General features: G+C 39.9%; 1 protein-coding gene across 1 annotated transcript in view; it reads left to right on the top strand.

The window, feature by feature from the left end:
* Positions 1-18,193, top strand: part of LOC140241431 (uncharacterized) — a 32,496-nt gene extending 14,303 nt beyond the window's left edge. Inside the window, 7 exon segments of the mRNA XM_072321161.1 lie at positions 1,437-1,773; positions 3,099-4,658; positions 5,284-5,668; positions 6,310-6,496; positions 10,064-10,264; positions 15,006-15,394; positions 17,733-18,193. Coding sequence (XP_072177262.1) covers positions 1,437-1,773; positions 3,099-4,658; positions 5,284-5,668; positions 6,310-6,496; positions 10,064-10,264; positions 15,006-15,394; positions 17,733-18,193 — 3,520 coding nt within the window.
* The last annotated feature ends 1,934 nt before the right edge of the window (positions 18,194-20,127 follow it).

The following is a 20,127-nucleotide window of genomic DNA, read 5'->3' as shown; positions in this document are numbered from 1 at the left end:
AAAAAGTTCAATTTTTAACATGAAATTACGGGCTAAATCGTTATGAAATTTTGATTCTGTTTGCACCGCTGGGTCTTTTAGAATTAAAAGAACAACATATAAAAAAATAAAAAAACCGGTACAATGCCATTTTAAGTACTTACTACATGCTTCCCATCCGATTTAATTTTCACCCTGCGATAACTCCACGCCTGACAGGAACTCTGAGTCCGCACGATCTCTAAACACGCACGACGGGATGTAAGAGAGGCTTAAGTGGTCTACGTAAATACACATTACCTCCGCCAAGGAGGTTAAAATTTTTGCCGGCCTTGGTTTGTTTGTTTGTTTGTTTGCCTGTGTGAAAAATAATTAAATAAATGTGAAAGGATTTGGATGAAAAAAAAGTAGCTGAAGTAACCAAATATGTCTACAATTATATCTAAAGTTCTCATTCATTATATTCAGACTTATCAGAGGATATGAGAATTAGATTGATAGCTCTCTGATTTATAATTGCAATATCATTGCATTTGCAAGAGTCTGAAGTGGGCCAAGAAGTTGGACCCACTTTTTACCACTGAATGAAGACTTACCACAAATTCAAAGAGAACAGATGATCATTGGAAAAACAATGAACAGTATCTTTCGTGATGAAGATTGTGAGATTTGAATGGTTATGCTGTAAGCTAGTTATGATGCAGAATCATCTCGTATTGCAGGAAATATGTGTTCCAAATAATTGCAAGAAAGCTGGGGGCAGTGTCTTAGCAAGGCTTTGTCATTGTTTTGGAAGTTTCGGTTTTGTCTTTATAATCCATAATAGTTTTCTGATGGTTGAATTAGTTTGTTGCCATTTTAAGTGAGTCTCCTGCATCAATTTCTTTAGTTGTGAGACACGTGCAGATCGGAGACATCAATGCAATTCATGTTGTAGTTCTGGGCATGTACTGTAAATGAAAAGTGTGTACATGCCAGACAACACATTTTGCAGACTTTAGATGAATATTTGACAAAAATTCAGGTGGATTGAATAATTGTGAAAACTTTAAAAGATAAATGGTGATGGTAAGGGACCGATAGCAAAACAAAATATCCACCTTATCTTACTCTTGAAAATAAAGCAATTTACAAAATTTTTGTCTTCAAAATCACACCAGCTTATTCAAAACTTAGAGATCTACATTTCTATGCAAACTTTAATATCGTCTCAGTTTTGATATGGGCTTTAAGAAGACAATTATGTTTTATACAGCAGAAGTGCTCATATAAAATGTCTTTGTCACTAACTTTAGTATGGAACTTTTGAATATCTTTGAATTGCTAGTATCATGGCATTATCAGGTATGTCAAAGCCTTGCTTACACTAAGTCACAACATTGTGTGGCTGAAAATACTGTTAAATTGGCAGACTTAAATGTACCAGTAAGTCATCTTTATTTTTTCTCCAATCAAAGTCCCACTTTGGAAAATAGACGGACAAGACTGAGTCTCCGCAAGAGAAAACGAGACCAGGAATCGGTGGAGGAGGAGGCAGAAGGCTCCCGTCGCAGGTCTGCCAGTGGCAGCGAGAGCAAGCCTAAGGCTCCCAGACTTGGCAAGGAACAGGACAGTGAGATCGGCGGTCACTCGGGGTCAGACGTGGAGGTGCAGGTGGATGGCAGTGATGATGAGGAGGAGGAGGAAATGGGAGGTGGGGGAAGTGACAGCGGTCAATCCCAGGAGGCCGGCTTCATCGACTTCCCCAAGCGCTTTCCCGATGGGGCTGGAGCTCCACTGGTTGATTGCAGGTGAGTGGCCTCAAGGTGCTTGCCAGCCAAATTTTGCTTCAAAAGTTTTTTAGCATAACACTTTTGCAGTCATACCCACTCTTTACCCATCTCAATTTGAATTATGATGATGATGCAGATTTTAGAAACGTACTGTAAAACATGATATATTCGCGGCATGAAACTTTTGTGAATTGGAGCCGACAGCCTTTTTCGTGACATGAAATTTTCGCGAATTGCCACTGGCGTTCAATGCATATAGTGTAGACAAGAACTTTTGCGTTCATTCTAATTTCACAAATCTTTGCGCTCGCAAAATTCGCGAAATAAAAATGCACAAGAACATCCCTCGTTTTACAGTAATTAAAAAAGACAATGATGTTGATGATGATAGTGAATGTATGAAGATAGCAGACCCAAGATTTTGATCAAAATCAAGCAGACAGACAAACAAACAAATCGACAACAAAACAAACAAACCTTTTTGTTGCTTGCTTTCTTCTATGTTCCATTGGCTGCTGTCTTGGCTTCATGCTGTGAGCAGGAAGGTGAGTGCAGACCATTATTCCCTCTCAATTTAGGAATGTCTTCAGTTGAAATTCAGAAAGGTGGAAACAGTTGATGTTGGCTATGGAATGACACCCATTCTATGTCTCTCATTTAATGAAATTTAGAAAAAAACAGGTTTTTTTTATTTTTTTTTTTTATTTACAGGCAGTTGACAATGTCAGAGATGGGCTGCCCTTTGTATTCCTGCATTATTGTGAATTGGTTCTAATTACACTATTTTAGGATAGTCACATTTTGTTATAATGTATAGAAATTACATATGAACATGTTTAGCTCTCAACTGCATGCATAAGAACACAGACATTAGTGCACAAGTGTGCTCGTTAATGTTAATGATAAATACTATAGATTCTTGACCCTATTTTGTATTAAAAGGACAGGACAACAACTACAATCTGCAACAGTTGCAGATACCCCAGCAGAAGCTGAGCAACAACCAATTAGCTCTGAATCATTAGAGTGGTTCCTGTGGTAAATCATACTGCGATTGTAGTGATTTCAGTTCTCTTTTTAAAATGAGCCCAAATTGTTTGCCAAACTTTTTTCATAGGATCAGATTTTATCTATTTTATGTTTGAGAATGCAGCTGTGTGAACAGACCTCTTGCTCCACCTGCACAGATATTAGTTCTTTGTTAATGTCTTTATCAGGCACATTCTTGTTACCTGAAAGTAATGAGCTATGGATGATAACACATTTTTTCCCCTCAAAATTTGTAGTACTTAATGAAGTAGCAAATTATATTTTGTTTGAATTTAATCTCATCATCCCTCCTTCCAGCCTACTCACAAAAGCCCTTTCTTGCTACCACCTGAGGTCCTACCAAGTTCCTACACCTCAGTCATATTGAAACTGTTCTGCCAATACAAGCTGAGACTCTTCAAGGCCCAGGCCCTACAGAGGCGCAGGATTGACTTTGGGAAGCCAGTCATCACAGGACCACATGTGAAGGACACCATTGTGCATAGGAAGCGGGGACAGAAAATTTTCAAGTGGCAATATTCAGACGAAGAGGACAATGGTAGTGGTCTGGAGGAAGTGCCAAAGGGTTCTGATCAAAGAGACACTCGCGGAGTTCTTGCCAAACCCAAGCCCAAGCCCACAAACTGGGCCGTCCCCATGGAAGCGGAGTGCTCGACTGCGGCTGCCACAGCCAGCACCCCATGTGTGGAGCTGAGAAATGTTACATCCAAAATGAATAAAGCGGACGGAAGATTCAAGAATGTAGGTAGCGATGTGAATGGAATTGGTGAAAATGACTCCAGTGCTGTGAGGTTAGGCGATGAGGTGACCAGCTCAAGGATGTTGGTTACTAAAGTGAAGCCTTTGGGGAACACCAGTGGCTCTCCGGCGGGAGGGGGATGGCGGAGCAAGGCCAACATGACTGCCAGGAGAGAGAACAGGAGAAGACAATCAGCATCAGACGACAGTGATACTGATGTTGAGTTGGTGGTTGAAAACACCAGCCCAAGGACTCCGCTCACGGCAGCTGTCTCACCAAGGGTCTCCCATAGTGAAGCCTTGTCAGGGGACTCCTCCAGATCACCTGTGTTTGGGGGGCAGTCCAGCAGCAGACTGGTGAGGCAGCTGTCAGTGCCCGTGAGAAAGATTGGCCTCTGCTCGCCCCGTACCATCCACAACCGGGACAAGATGGAAAGTCCACAGCCATCATCTCCGAGGCTGAGGCCCGAGGATCCAGGGATGGCTGAAGCAGCAACAGAGAGTGCTTCTGGTGTTTCATCTACTGTGCCTGACAGGGAAGTTAAGCTTGAGGCAACTGTCAGCAGGTTAGATAGGGACGTGTCCACATCTGGGACCCGCCCATCAAATGAACCCACTGCGGAATTCAGTGCAGACACAGTGGCCAGTGAGGCTAGAAATCATGCCACCTCTACAAACCATGTTGAGCAGGGCAGTGACACAGGAAGCCGCGCCAACGCTACATCTCTGGAGAGCGAGAGCTTTGAGGAGAGACGAATGCTCCATTACAGATGTAGGCTAAAGAGATTGGGCAATGACGGAGATGGAAACGGCATTGCCGAAGTTGGAAGCAGCAGTGTGAACAGGTTGCCTGAGGCTAGTGCCAATGGCAGGACCGCTGCAGCCAGTGATGATGAGGATGAAGGATCGGTGGGGAACAGTGGACCGGTCAACGGTAGTGACCGGTTGGATGAGACCAGTGATGCCAGAGGGGAAAGGGTCAGTGATCTGACTCCTCCAGAGGGCGATCAAGAGGAGAGGCAAGATGACGAGGAGGAAGCAGATAACAGCCAGCCACTTCTCTCATCTAGAAGTAATGAAGCAGCAGAAGGAACGACGTCTCAAGAACTTGCAGACAATGTAAGTGTTGATGACACCACCTCCTTGGCTGATAGAAACATTCCCTTTCCCTCATTTGCCCTTCCCATGCATCAGCGTAGATTGCTGAGTTTTAAGTTCTCAATCACAAGTTTCTTAATGTAATCCTGCATAATGCAGTAAGGGACTCTATTTTAGTCAAGAACTTGAATTATTTTGACATACAGTCATAAGGATGTAATCACTCTGACAGCCTTTAAAGTTTAATATATGTGCTAAGCATGGTAAGTTAATAAGTGTGGTAGATTGTTGTAAGTGATTAAGTTGTAAGGGACCAAAAACGTAAGAAGGCAGGGCAGGGAAGCATATTTTTGAGTAGTGGAGTAAGACACCCCGTTTTATTTAACAACATGAAATACTTCAAGCAACCTATTTTGTTTTTATCGGTTTGCTGTTGAAAAGGATGGCCTCTTCTGACTATTGCATTCTCAGCCAATTTATCGTTGCAGAGTAAAAGATCTTTTGCTACCCAGTTGTAGATGTTGAGCAATGATTTTACTAAACCAGAAGTCTGGGAAGGTTGTACATGTCACCTTCAACTTACAAGGGAAAAATGTCTGATGCAGCTACATGTTGGGTGATGAACCTGTGTCTTTGAAACCTTCAGGAGGCAGATGATGGCCCGTCTGGTACCAGAGGTGATCCCTTGATCACCGAGGAGAAGGACCAACAGCAGCAGCAGCAGCAGCAACTCCAGCAGGGAGAGGAGAGGGCTAGTGATCAGAGGGAGGGGACAGAGACAGAGGAGCGAGACGGAGAGGCTGATGGGGAGGAAGGTGATGAAGCTGGAGCTGCCGAGGAGGCGGATGCAGAGATGGAGGAGGACGAGGAGGAGGAGGTGGAGGAGAGGGAGGAGAGAGAGGGAGAGGCAGCCAGTAGGGATGTGGAGACTGGGAGTGGCGGCATCCCTTGTCCCCTCTGTGGCGACACATTCCCGCTGAACGTCATAGAGGTGCATGCGTCAGGGTGCGAAGGCCCTGTCCAAAATACAGGTACTCATCTTACCAGAACACGAAGACATGGTGGTAGATCTCTTGGAGTCATACCTGCTTTGAATTTCTGAAGAATTTTTATAGTAGAGCATAGGTGTTAGGTCATAGCAATAAAAGTAGAAGTACAGCAAATTATGTGAATTGATTAAAAAAAAAGGAGAGTAGTAAATATTTGTGGAGATCGCATGTAAACATCTAATTAACAAGCTGTTATGTGAAATTTGTGGGTATTAGGAGAAAGAGAAAAGCTTGTGTATGTTTTGCATTTTGTAACTTTGTCAGAGACAAAGTCATTTTAGTAATTCATCAATTTTGCGAGAATCAACATTTGCTTACTCATTAAAGAGCCTGTGAATGGAAAGAGACAACACATCAGGATTTTCAGTTCCTAGGGTTTACAATAATTATTAACATTTACGTGATAGTCAATCACTCAAAATTAATAACTTAAAGCAGTGTCTTAAGAATTGCCTCTATTTTGCTCACTTTCATTGAGGCCTGTATTCAATGTTGTATCATGAAATGGAAAGACACATTACCAGAAAACACCCTTTCGGGAAAGTCGGTGTTGGCCTCTAGTGCAATGCAAGTCAGCAAAGATTGATGGCTACAAACAATTCAATCTTCCTCTGTCGTACCAGTGACTCCGCCCAGAGGGGCTCCATCAACCAGAGGGGCGAGGAGTGCCACCTCTCGCCCCCTGGACTCTAAGGAGGAGATGGCAGCAAGGATGGAGATGCTGGACCGCACATCTTCGGAGGACGAGGATGGTGGGGAGAAAGTGACCGTCACTGAGATGAGACCAGGCGGAAGTGGACACCAGTACCGGTTAGAATGAGTTTCTGTTAGATGCCTCGCATCATATTCCCAATCTTTGTGCATATTGGAGGCATTTCTGTTTGTTTGTTTGGTTGGTTTTTTTTTTCATGTGTTTGTTTTGTGTGTGTTCAATATCTGAGAGGCTGGATTTGGGCTGATAGGACATCCCTGAAGAAACAAACAAACGTACAAACAAAATAGTGGTCATGTGCCTATTAAGTTTTGATAGAGATTGTTTGCAAATCAAGCTATGAATCAGATGGAGAAATATAACGAGAAGTTTCATGTCCTGTTCAAATGTATTGCCCAATCATATTAGGTTATGAAATGTCCCCAATCATGTCAATAGACCGTAGTTATCAGTGCACATACAGTAAACCTCGCTTGAGTCGACATCGCATAAGTCGACAACTCGCTTAAGTCGACACGATTAAAAAGTCCTGATTTTTGCCTTTGTTATTCCTTGAAAATGTCTTCGTCTTAGTCGACATTTATAAGTCGACAACTCGCGTAAGTCGACCTGATTTTTGAGTGCCAACTGAGCTGAAATATGTGTTAATCCCCTTGTCTAAGTCGACATAATTTTTTCGCTCAAAATCTTATCGCCATTCTCTGAAAAAGAATTGTTTTCCCGCTCCGATTCGCAGCATTTCTACTCGGTGATTGGCTAGTGTACGGCGCAGTAGCGTTTGCGCCATGCGTCCATTGTCTTGTACACCAGAATAGAAAGGGCATACACTCATTTACATTGGAGAGTTACATGTAGTACCCAAAGCAGTTCACTTTCCCCCTTTTCTCCTGCTCGTTATTCTCAAAACTCACAAATTTTGTACACCTATAGGTCCTAGTAGAGAATCATTATCAGAACATGAAATAGGTGTTTCCGTTTATCCGAATATTCGAACGTTAATTATTCTGAAGCTAAAATAGAAACCTGGGCCCGTTTTTAGAAAATTAATTAAAATGCAACTACATTGTACATTTAATTAAATGCAACTAAAAATCAAATGCAGGTGTATCAAGTCACGAGCAACTTTGCACATAAACGCAAGTGCGTTGCCGAAAAGGCTTGCGTTTGATAATCATATGAAACTAGAAAAATAGTTGTACGAACCTGAAACTCAATTGCGTTTAAACGCAACTCTAAAAATCAAATGAAGTCCATCAAATCACGTGCAACGCTGTATTCAAACGCAAAAGCGTTGCAGAGAAGACATGCGGTTTTCATAAGAAACTAGAAACTGTGTTTAAAGGCATCTCTTGACATCTATGGAGGTGCGTTATTGTTGAAAAGTCTTGCATTATTTTTTATTTCGTACGCAAAATTAAAAATTAAACGCAACTCTGAAAATCATATGCAATTGCAAGTCCATCATATCACACGGTATGCTGAAAAGACTTGCGTTTGATAATCATACGAAACTAGAAAATTGTAGGGAACTTAAAAAAAAAAAACTCAATTGTGTTTAAACGCAATTCTAAAAATCAAATGCAAGTCCATCAAATCATACGCAACGCTGTATTCAAACACGAGCGTTGCAGAGAAGACTTACAGGTTTTTTATGAAACTATAAGAAACTGCGTTTAAACGCATCTCTAAACATCTACGAAAGTGTGTTATTGTCGAAAAGACTTGCATTATTTTTTTATTTCGTACGCAAAATTAAAAATTAAACGCAACCCCGAAAATCAAATGCGAGTCCATCAAATCACACGGAACGCTGAAAAGACTTGCGTTTGATAATCATCCGAAACTAGAAAATTGTTAGAAACTTAAACTCAATTGCGTTTAAACGCAATTCCTAAAAAGCAAATGCAAGTCCATCAAATCACAAGCAACGCTGTATTTAAAACGCAAGAGCGTTGAAGAAAAGACTTGCGGTTTTTGTTCGAAACTAGAAACTGCGTTTAAATGCATAAAAATCTATACGGAAGTGTGTTATTGTTGAAAAGACTTGCATTATTTTTTTTATTTCGTAACGGAACTTTCGCCGTGACCGAACTTAGTCTGCACTAGCAGGGGAAAGACATCGCAACATCTACACGTTTCAAACTACCGAAATGCATGCTGCTTTATGAAATGTCAATGAAAAAATAGTAGCAAATTATTGTTACAGTTCACTATGCCGAAGGTTTAAAGGGGATGGCTAGTAACCGATCACTGGGAATCAGTGGGAATGCTGAGGGATGATTGTTCCAATCCTTGTGGGATTCATTTAAGAGTACATTATTTATCTACTGCTGTGTGAAAATTATTTGCTTCAGAACGGTCTCATATCCAAGTAATGTGCAGATTAATGCCCCGTCACTGACCAGGCACGCTTACCTGGAAACATTAAACTGCACATTACGTGAATATGAGACCATTCTGAAGCAAATAATTTTCACACAACAATAGACATATAATGTACTCTTAAATGAATCCCACAAGGATTGGAACAATCACCCTCCAGCATTCCCACTGATTCCCACTGATCAGTTACTAGCCATCCCCTTTAAATCTCAGTCCAAAGTTAAGTTAGTCCGACGATGGAAAGAGATTTGTTTTTACGAAGGTTAGTAATCCGAAAGATGCCGTTTTTGGATTAACAAACTTTTCTTCTTCTTTTTATTTCAGACTGGCCCGTGCCGTAAAGAGCGATAATTGTTGCGAATTGGAGCACGAGAACAATTCATTTTCAGAGTGTGGCAATAGAAATTTAAGCAAAACAAATATGGCGACTTAGGGAAGGAAAATAACACATCCTATTTCAACTCAGTAGGCACTGAAAAATTATCTCGACAGAATCATACGAATTCACACGCATATCTTCGCAGCAACGCACTTGAATTTAACTTGCAAAGTTGCATGCAATTTGGGGAATATGTGTTTGATTTTTCAAATCAAATTTAAAACGTACAGTGTCTAGAAACGGGCCCAGGTTTCCGATCCCTCAAAATCTGTCCGGAATTTTGCGTTGCCGTTACTAATCCGCGTGAGATTTATGCATGAACTACAACAATTGTTGCTAATTTCAGTAGGTATGTTTTGGCGGCAAAAGGAGTAAGATTTGGGTAGCGATCAGCATTGTGATCTTACTCTGTATAGGGGAAATTAGTTTTCATTTATAAGTCGACAAAATGTCGACTTACGTGTAAGTCGACTTTCGCGTAAGTCGACGTGTTTTTCTCAGTCCCGATTATGTTGACTGTATTTCTTATACCAGAATTTCCACAATAAAACAGTCATTATCTTTAAAAAAAACATACTGTTTTTATTTCCTCTGTCTCAAATGGTGTCTTTGGTTCCCACAGCCTATAGTTTTCTTGCTCTCTCTCTCAATACCTGCAAATTTACCTAACTACCATGTTTCATTTTAGAAAATTCATCTTCAGCAGGTTTGTGTAGATATCTTTCTGTATGACTGCCCTACAAAGTGCCACTCTAAACAGGATAAAGATGTATTTACTGCATAATCAATCCTTCAGAACAATTTATTGATAGTTTTGTTAGTACAACCCCCCCCCCCCCAACAAAAAAAGAAAGAATCTTTTTATTACACAAATTATTTTGAGTGTGTCAAATTTTTTTTCCAGCACGGCTAGGAAGCGCACATTCCCCAGCTCAGAAGGCACAAGTGACAGCCCCACTTCCAGTGTCGGCAGCATGAGCCACTTTGACAATACCGTCTACGAGATGTTGCGCAAAAACGAGATCAAAATGAGTTCCTTCCCACCTTCCAGGACATCCAATAGGGGTCACCTGGCTGCAAAACGGGCAAAGCTGCCAAACAAGAGGTATGCTGTGGAAACTTCACGATCGCTCAATGAGTTTGCAGTTGGGATGGTATTCAGATGTATTAAATGATTATTGGGATATGCTGCACATTGTTTAACACATTCCAGTGGAAAGACCCGCCAGATCTTCAAGAAAGTCAGTTTCTTGTCAAGAAAGGTGGACAAACTTATTTACCTGTAATCTCTCCAAAGCAGGAATCTTACTCTAAAAATAAACTTTGGTAATGCCTATCATGTTGCCAATAAAGAACTTGACCTTCACCTGAATGATGATTATTAGGGTTGGTTTCTTTTTTGTCAAAAAGCAGTGACACAGGAGGGACAGCAGTTTCTGGTGAACTAGGTGGAGACACTGTGATACGTATGGTATACTGTATATGCCATATATTTCGCGAGTCTAAATTTTCGCGAATCGGGAATTCCCGCCAATTTCGCGAGTGGTTAAATTCGCGATCGTGGAGTCCTGTACTGAACAGAGAAATGTACATGCGTACATCACATCCACATCGGGATGAGAGTCAATATTTTTGCGGGTTTTTGTCCCCGCCGAACGAGTTCGAGCAGGGGACTATGAAACGGGCTCCATACGTGTGTGTGTCCGTCTGTCCGTGCGTCCGTGTGTGATCAAAATGTTCAATTTGCTACTTCTCTGTCATTCATGAGCCAATTTTGATTCTGTTTGCTTTATATGATAGCACTACATGGGAGCTTTGAAAATTCTACACAGAATTTCAGTTGTGACCTTTGACCTTGACCTTTGACCTATATTGTACATTTTGCTTCAAAATGCTACTCCTTCGCCATTTCTAACCCGATTTCGATTCCGTTTGCTCTATGTGATGGCATTAGGTGAGGGCTTCAAAACTTCTACACAGAATTTTGACCTTTGACTTCTTTGACCTTTGACCTTGATTTTTGGCCTATATTGTACATTGGGTACAAAATGCTACTCCTTCGCCATTTCTAACCCGATTTCGATTCCGTTTGCTTTATGTGATGGCACTAGGTGAGGGCTTCAAAACTTCTACACAGAATTTTGACCTTTGACTTCTTTGACCTTTGACCTTGATTTTTGACCTATATTGTACATTTTGCTGCAAAATGCTACTCCTTCGCCATTTCTAACCCGATTTCGATTCCGTTTGCTTTATGTGATGGCACTAGGTGAGGGCTTCAAAACTTCTACACAGAATTTTGACCTTTGACTTCTTTGACCTTTGACCTTGATTTTTGACCTATATTGTACATTTTGCTGCAAAATGCTACTCCTTCGCCATTTCTAACCCGATTTCGATTCCGTTTGCTTTATATGATGGCACTAGGTGAGGGCTTCAAAACTTCTACGCAGAATTTTGACCTTTGACTCTTTGACCTTTGACCTTTATTTTTTACCTGCATTGAACATTTTGCTACAAAATGAATTGAATTTATTTTTGAATTGAATTTATTTATTCAGCATAAAAACAACAGAGAAAGACAATGATGAGCAATCATGACAGACACAGAGAAAAAAACATAACTTTGGAATACATAAAGCTGAAGGGAAGCAGCCAACGAGGAATTAAGTTTCCTTAAAATCTGGCCGACCCAGAAAATCCATTTTAAAAAATGCATTGGTGGTAAATTTTTCATATTTATAAAAAAAAAAAAATGAGATGAACAGATATACCGTTGCAAGACAAAACATAAAGCAATACAGCATGATATACAATACACTACATTTACATTACAAAGACAATACGAATAAAGTGAGTTACGATCTTTAGATAGAATACATGTATTGCCAGCCAAGCATGTCAAAAACTTAGGAATTATAATTTTGTATAAAATTCTCCTTAAAGTATGGTGAACGAAACATCAAAATCAAGAAAATCATATAGAAGAAGGTGTCAAAGCAGAGGGAAATGTCTCCTAAAACAGATTTTTAACGTGACTTATTAAAAAATATTCGCGCCACTGAGAATTCGCCAGTTAAAACTGACTGATTTGCTTCACCGATATTCGCTCCGGAACAGCCATCTTTTTCGAGCCTTAAAATATGACGTCACGAAATGAACAAAACCCTTTACGAGTGCAGCGGGACATCTAGGCCGCCATTCATAAAGCACGTATTTCTTGGTGAGCGGATGCAATATCTGACCTGTCTTTAGTTGCCTCTGCTTTCTCGGCTGAGACATTAAAACGCCCAATTTTTACCTTTTATTGTACGGAAAGACTTTGAGTTTGACATCGAGAGTGACTTGAGTGATGACAGTGACAATGACACTGATAGTGATAGTGGCAAAGTCGGAGTGGTAGAAGAAGCGAGGGAGAGGCGAAGGATATGGAAGGCCGCTGCGGACACAACTCGTTTGTGGCATACATGGAAACGGGCACACTGCCTCTCCATACATATGCCCCAAACGAACCACGTCCGCAACGGCCCTCCATAGACGGAGCCCACTGTGTGGATGGAGTGGTAGCAAAGCGCACATTTTGTGACGTCATAATTTTGGTCACCAAAATTTCGCCGTCAGATCGGGTTCAGGTGGTCTTAAAAGGGTCTAAAAACACCGTCTCTCCATCGTTCTGGAGACGTTTTCACCTTCTGAAAGTTAATTATTCATATTCCTAGAGACTTAAGCTTTCCAGAAATGTATAAATCACCTTGTTTATGAATAACATCCTTTTTTTTCTCGTTCACCATACTTTAAGTTTTCGTGTGAATACATTAAAAGAGGTAACTTTACGAATATCATCTGGTATTGAGTTCCATATAAGCGGACCTTGATAAAACACAGATTTCTGAAATAATGATGTTCTTACTTTTGGGATATGAAAATTCTTAGCGTTTCTGGTATAATATAAATGAATATTGCAATTTAAGGTGAAATAATGCATCAGAGAATCGGGTAAAAGCTTTCTATGCCATAGAAACATAAGATTATCTAAAATATATTTATATCTGTCGTACAACTTTAAAATCTTTTGGTAATTAAAAATTGGTGAAGTGTGAGCTAAATAAGTTGAATGGTTTATAACCCTTATTGCACGTTTTTGTAGTTTAAAAAGTCTGTCTATGTATATATTTGCAGCACTTCTCCAAACAGAAAGACCATATTAAAAAAAAAGGCGCAATAATTGCATTATATATCCTTTTAAGAACAACAGTGGGTAAAAAGTTAAATCGAAAAAGTATCCCAATATTTTTTGAAATTTTGTTGCGTATAATATTTATGTGATCTTTCCAAGTCAATTTATTATCAATTGTGATTCCTAAAAATTGCAAAGACACTTCATGCTTAATTTCAGATCCTGCTAAATGTATACTAATATCCTTGACATCAACATTTCTATTGGTGAATATCATAAAATGTGTTTTACTTGTATTTACTGATAATTTATTCATATACAACCATTCAGAAATTATACTTAGCTCATTATTGACTATGGTTTGTAATGTTTGGGGATCATTATGAGATATAAAAATACTGGTGTCATCAGCAAACAATATATATCTAAAAACCTCAGACGTATTACATAAGTCATTCATATATAAAAGAAACAAAAGAGGTCCCAAGATTGACCCTTGGGGTACTCCACACTTCAATTCTTTAGATTTAGATTGAAAACCATCCACAACAACATATTGCACTCTGTCGGATAAATAACTGCGGAACAAATCTAAAACAACTCCTCTTATGCCATACAAATACATCTTACTAAGTAAAATATCATGATCAAGACTATCAAAAGCCTTACTCAAATCCAAAAATATGCCGATTAAAATTTCCTCATTTTCTATTGCACACATCACATTTTGAATAAAATTGATTAAAGCATGAGAAGTGGAGTGCCTCTCCCTAAAACCATATTGGTTTGAAGTGAATATATTGCACTCTTTGATAAAGGATAATAAACGAACATATATGCATTTCTCAAAAATCTTTGAAAAAAGAGATAAAACAGATATTGGGCGGTAGTTACTTAAAATCTCTTGAGAACCTTTTTTAAAAACAGGTATTACACGTGCTATTTTCAGTTTATCTGGGAAGACACCAGCATCTAAAATGCTACTCCTTTGCCATTTCTAACCCAGTTTCACTTCCGTTTGCTTTATGTGATGGCACTAGGTGAGGGCTTCAAAACTTCTACACAGAATTTTGACCCTTGACTTCTTTGACCTTTGACCTTGATTTTTGACCTATATTGTACATTTGCTACAAAATGCTACTCCTTTGCCATTTCTAACCCGATTTCGATTCCGTTTCTTTATGTGATGGCACTAGGTGAGGGCTTCAAAACTTCTACACAGAATTTTGACCTTTGACTTCTTTGACCTTTGACCTTGATTTTTGACCTATATTGTACATTGGCTACAAAATGCTACTCCTTCGCCATTTCTAACCCGATTTTGATTCCATTTGCTTTTTGTGATGGCACTAGGTGAGGGCTTCAAAACTTCTACACAGAATTTTGACCTTTGACTTCTTTGACCTTTGACCTTTATTTTTTACCGATATTGTACATTTTGCTACTAAATACTACTTCCGGCGGGGACATATTTTACGCACCGCGTAATTTCTACTTTTCCTTGTTAATTTTGCAAATAACTCCTGACTCGCGAAATTTGCGAAAATAAAAACCTCGCGAAATGTTCGGCATATACAGTAGTTCTCTATGCTGTTTGCTCTATAAATTGATTGGAAACATTTGCTTTTTGTAATTAAAATGTTGTATACATGATTTTGGAATTCATCAGCCACTCCAAGGATGATGAGACCATCAACATCAATGATGACGATGACGACGATGAGGTGGAGGAGGAGGAGAAGTGTTTCATTTGCAGCAAGTTCATCCCCAAGTCGCTCTACCAGACCCACGTCCAGAGTGAGCTGGACCGCATGGAAAACGAGAACAGCCTGGTGGAGTCCAGCAGCGGCAGTGGGGCCACCAGGACGAGGAAGCAGACGTCGTCGGCCGAGGCAGAGAGAGAAGGGGAGGCCATCTCCGGCTCGGCTTCCACGTCGTCGCTGGTGGCGGGCACGAAGCACCCCGTGGGTCCGGGGCCCAGGGCAAGGAGAGGCCGTCCGCTGGGAGTGAGGCAGGAGAGCGCCTCTCGTGGCGGCGGCAGTGGCGGTGGCGGCAGAGGTGTGTTGGGAGAAGAGAGTGAAGGAGAAAGACTCTAGAGGGATGGATACCTGGGGGAAAGGACCATGCCATGCACTCTCCAGGGTTAGCAAGAATCTCGTTTTGAGGATGGAACCAAAATAAGAAAGATTCAGATTTGCAAGCATGTTGCACAGCTCCTGTCTTGATTGTCACTCATGAAAAAAACAGAAGGAAAAAAACAAAAACTTTGCATGCTTTGTGATACAAGTTTGATGTTGGAATGTTTGTGTCACAAACTATATCTTGCTAACATTTGCCACTGAAAACTGGATTTGGGCATGAGATTGTTACAGTAGTAGATGCTGAACATCCTAGTAACCAAAGTAACCATGCCATTGTACAGACCTCTCTGTCATTTTAGAACTTATGATGTTTTTCCTGGTAGCTGCAATTGTCATTTCTTGCTGTTGTTGTAGGTGCAGCATAAAATGGGACATTCATGTTGATCAGATTGTGATCAAACTAATAGATGGAATCCCATTTTCTTTGCTCAATTTTCCAATAATAAAATATGTTCATTTCTGGTCAGTTTTCCTCTGTTTACATTTGTTATACAATCTAAAAGACCTTACTTTTCCTGTACCGTATGTCCCCCCCAAAAAGTGACAACGGACCCTCCGCAACAATAACTTTGAAAATAGTGAATCAATCCAAATACAATTTCAGGACATGAAACTATAACTTATTACCCACATTTTATAGAAAACCCCATCCAGTTTGCTTCAGTGGTCAAAGAAATATGAGGATTTTTTGTAGAGAATGTCAGGAATCCCTTCCTTCCAAATTCTGTCAGTTGTTATCACACATTAATATGTAGTTCCAAGAGCATCCAAGGCTAAACTTTGAAGAATCAGACCCATGACATGCTTTACAACAATCCACATTTCTCTGTGACCACTTAACCAAATTGAATGGGATTTTCTGCAAAATATAGGTAAGACGTTATGTTTTTAGACCCTGAAATAGCATTCAGACAGTTTAATCAAATTGGAAGTTATAAATGCGAAAATTCGATTGTAATTTTTTTTGGACATAATGTATAGTGTTCACAAAACTTAGGATATTTGTCAACTTGGCAACTGCATTTGTATCACACACCTCTCCCTGTTTGTTTGTGGACAAAAAAAAACAACTTATGATCTGAATGATGATCTGAAATCTGAATGATGCAAAAATAGGAATGTGGTGTTAATTTGAAAAGAAAAAAGAAAAACGATTATTAGTGTTGTTGGCGTAACAAGGGCGATGTAGACATTTTGTATGCAACCTGCGTAAGTTGTATGAGTGAGATAAATTATCTATGTGACAGTCAGTGTCAAAAGGGTCTTGCATTTTAATTGTAGTTGTGGTAGTGCATGGTACAATTTCTTCCATGAAAGTATTTCACTAGTGAGTGTTGTCAATTGTTCTTCAGTGTTTCCAAGGCAGCTTGTGTCTTTCGGCTTTTGTTGAGTTCCAGAATTTTAGTGCTTGCCTTGCTTTGTATTTGTTGTTGTGTTGGTATTTGCTGGAATTCATTTTTTAAAATCAATTTTGTGATGTACATGTAAGTGTAGTATTTGCCCTGTTAATTAAACAATTATTTCCTTCAACAGTGCACTCCTGTTGTAACGAACATGGTTATAACAAAATTTTGATATACTGAAGTATAAATTCAGGTCCCCAAATTATCATCTTTATTTCATTATGTACTTTACTTTTCAGCTATAACAAAATTTCAATTTAACGAAAGATAATCGCTGGTCCCGAGGACTTTGTTATAACAGGAGTGCACTGTGCTTAAATCATCTGCACTTTACATGAAAATGCACGAACAACAACAAAAAATGAATAAACAAAGAAGAATCGCTAACATTTAAATATGATTGGAGACAGAGAGTAGAGAAATGCAGAAGTCCTGTCAAAAATGTAGTGACATCAAAATGTGTCTATGTCACATGCACCATGACATGAACTTTGTCAATAGCGATGGTTCATTTACATTGAATCACACTTTGTACGCCATCATATTGACTGTGGATTTCCTTATATTTTCTACTTTGAAAAATTGTCATGTAATGTTTGTGGTGTTTTTTAGTATTCTTGCACTAACTGCACTTGCTTCCTGTCCCCATGTATGAATGAATTCCCATCCCAAACAGAATGTTACCGGTACTCACTCCATTTTTGGCCTATCTACCCAGAAGTAAATGGTAACCCGTCCAGCATGCTGATGTTTGAAAATGGATTCAAGCAGTCTTGCAAAATTATTCATTTTAGTTAGCCTCTGCTTCATTTGTTTTTGTTTTTGTTTGGTTTGGTTTTGTTTGCATTGCAGGTAAATCTTCTGCCAATGGGAGGAATGAGGCCACCTCAACTACTATGACTATCTCATCATCTGATGAAGTGGTCAGCGGACCGAATTCTCCAAGTGCCCTCGACGAATATCTCTTGGACTCTGATGATGATGATGATAATGATGAGCAGGAGTACGATGAAGATGATGAGGATGACCCTTTCGATGCTGGTGAAGAAGGAGGAGGAGGAGGTGGGCGTGATGTCTCCAACATCGCCGTCAGCGACTCCCCCATCAAGGCATTCAGAAGCCTCAAGCAGAACCCGCCGTGTCTGATCGACTTCAAGAACCAGTTCAAGGAGGCAGAGCTGGGGCGGACTCCCAGGCGAGCCGGCGGGAGGGGAAAGGCTGGGCAGGGAGGTGGTGCTCGGGGGCGTGGCAGGGGCAGGGGCAAATCCCGTGGCAAATGGAAGTCAGGTAAAAAAAGGGGCAAGAAGCGGTAGACGGTAAACGGATTAGTTATCCATCTTGAGGAAGATACTTCTGTTTCAGAGCTCATATCAGTGGTAGAGGATTCAAAAAGACAAACGATAGAATCAATTGCTTGTGTTGCGTTTTCTTCTCAGATCGTGAACAGAAACTCACAATCCAGAATAAACAGATGAGGGCCAAATAAAGATTAGTCAGCATGTGGGTCATATTATTTTGTTATACAACTGTGTATATCGATGTCATGAGGAGGTTTTTTTTTAATCTTTTTAATGCTTGAGTCGAACATGAAACCAGACCTGTGTGATACATAGATGATGTGATTTTCACCGCGAGATCCCACATTTCAAACTTGGGTCCAATTAGCTTGTTGATTCTCCTGCAAGTTCCTGATGCATGGGGTTGTTGCTGTCAAATTGTGTTTGAGGATGTACTTTGGGAGATGAATGCCTATACACAGAAAATGATGGTATATTGAATGAAGATTCCCTCCGATATACCTTCCAGTGAATTCAGAAATACAGACAACTGCATCCAGATTGCACCAGAAATTCATATATGCCTGCCCTGCAGGGCCTCCCTTTCCCACAGCCAAGTGCTGTATGTCCTAAGAAAGCAGCAGAATGTGAATTCTTAGATTTCATCAACAGTAATCTGTGAGGAAACTTTACACCTGAAACAGAGAAGTGGTGAAAGCCAAGTCTTGCTTGGCAAGCAGATTGTGTGTCGTCACATTTTATCCACGATCCACATTTTCATATAGCAGACTGGATTTTTCAGCTCACTGGTACAGAGCCTTCATTGACTTGCCTTGCAAATTACTTGCATTGTCCTCAAACCTGACAGTTGACCAACAACTGTACCTGAACAATTTGGGGCATTGTTTGGGTACGAGATGTTGACTGCTCCTCTTAAATTTTTGACACTCTTCAGCACAAAATGCAGTACAATTTATTCATTATTGTTATTATTTTTATGCCTCCGCCACGAAGTGGTGCCGGAGGCATTATGTTTTCGGGTTGTCCGTCCGTCCGTCCGTCCATAATGAATTTTGTTGACAGCGTAACTAAAAACCTTTTGAGGTATCCTAATGAAACTTGGCATGTATGTGTATTAGGGGGTGAAGTTGTGCCTATCAACTTTTGGGTGCACATGCTCGTGGTCAAAGGTCAAAAGGTCGAGGTCAAATGCTTAAAATTTCACTATTTCCCCCATATCTATGCAATGCCTGAAGATGTTTTATTTAAACTTAGTGTATACATGTATTACCCAATTAAGAGTCTCTGGTGAAAGTTTGGGTCACGAGGTCAAAGGTTAAAGGTCAAAAGGTAAAGTAAAAATGTTGAAATTTCACTTTTTTTTCCGTATCTTGGAAATTGTTCAAGGTATCTTCATGGAACATAGTATATAAGCATGTACTGATGGGCAGTGGTTATCTAGGGAATGTGGGGTTCATGGGGTCAAAGGTCAAGGGCAATACTTCAAAATTTTACTATTTCCCTTATGTATGCAATGCCAGCAGGATCATTATTTTAAAACTTGGTTTATCCATGTATAACCCAATAGAGATTCTCTGGGTTTTTGTGTTTTTTTTTTGCCAAGAAGGTCAAAGGTCTAAAGGTCAAAGATCAAGTGAAAGTGCTGAACTTACTTCTTTCTCCATATCTCGGAAGTGGCTCAAGTTATCTTGAAACTTAGTACGTATTTATGTATGTTCTGCCGGACAGTGATTCTCTTATAAATCTTAGGGTCAAAGGCGAGATGAAAATGATAACAATTTACTGTTCAATAAAGAAATTGCACTTTTTCTCCATACCTTGAAAATTACTCAATGCATAAACTTATGAAAGGGTCAAAGTCAAGTTAAAGTTCTTAAATCCCCAAATACATGCTCTCCTATTCATCCAATTAAACATAGGTCAAGGAAGGTGAACATTCAACACATTTG

This window comes from Diadema setosum, chromosome 18 (assembly GCF_964275005.1).
Source record: "Diadema setosum chromosome 18, eeDiaSeto1, whole genome shotgun sequence".
Lineage (NCBI taxonomy): Eukaryota > Metazoa > Echinodermata > Echinoidea > Diadematoida > Diadematidae > Diadema > Diadema setosum.
This window is presented reverse-complemented; position numbering and strand designations above follow the sequence as displayed.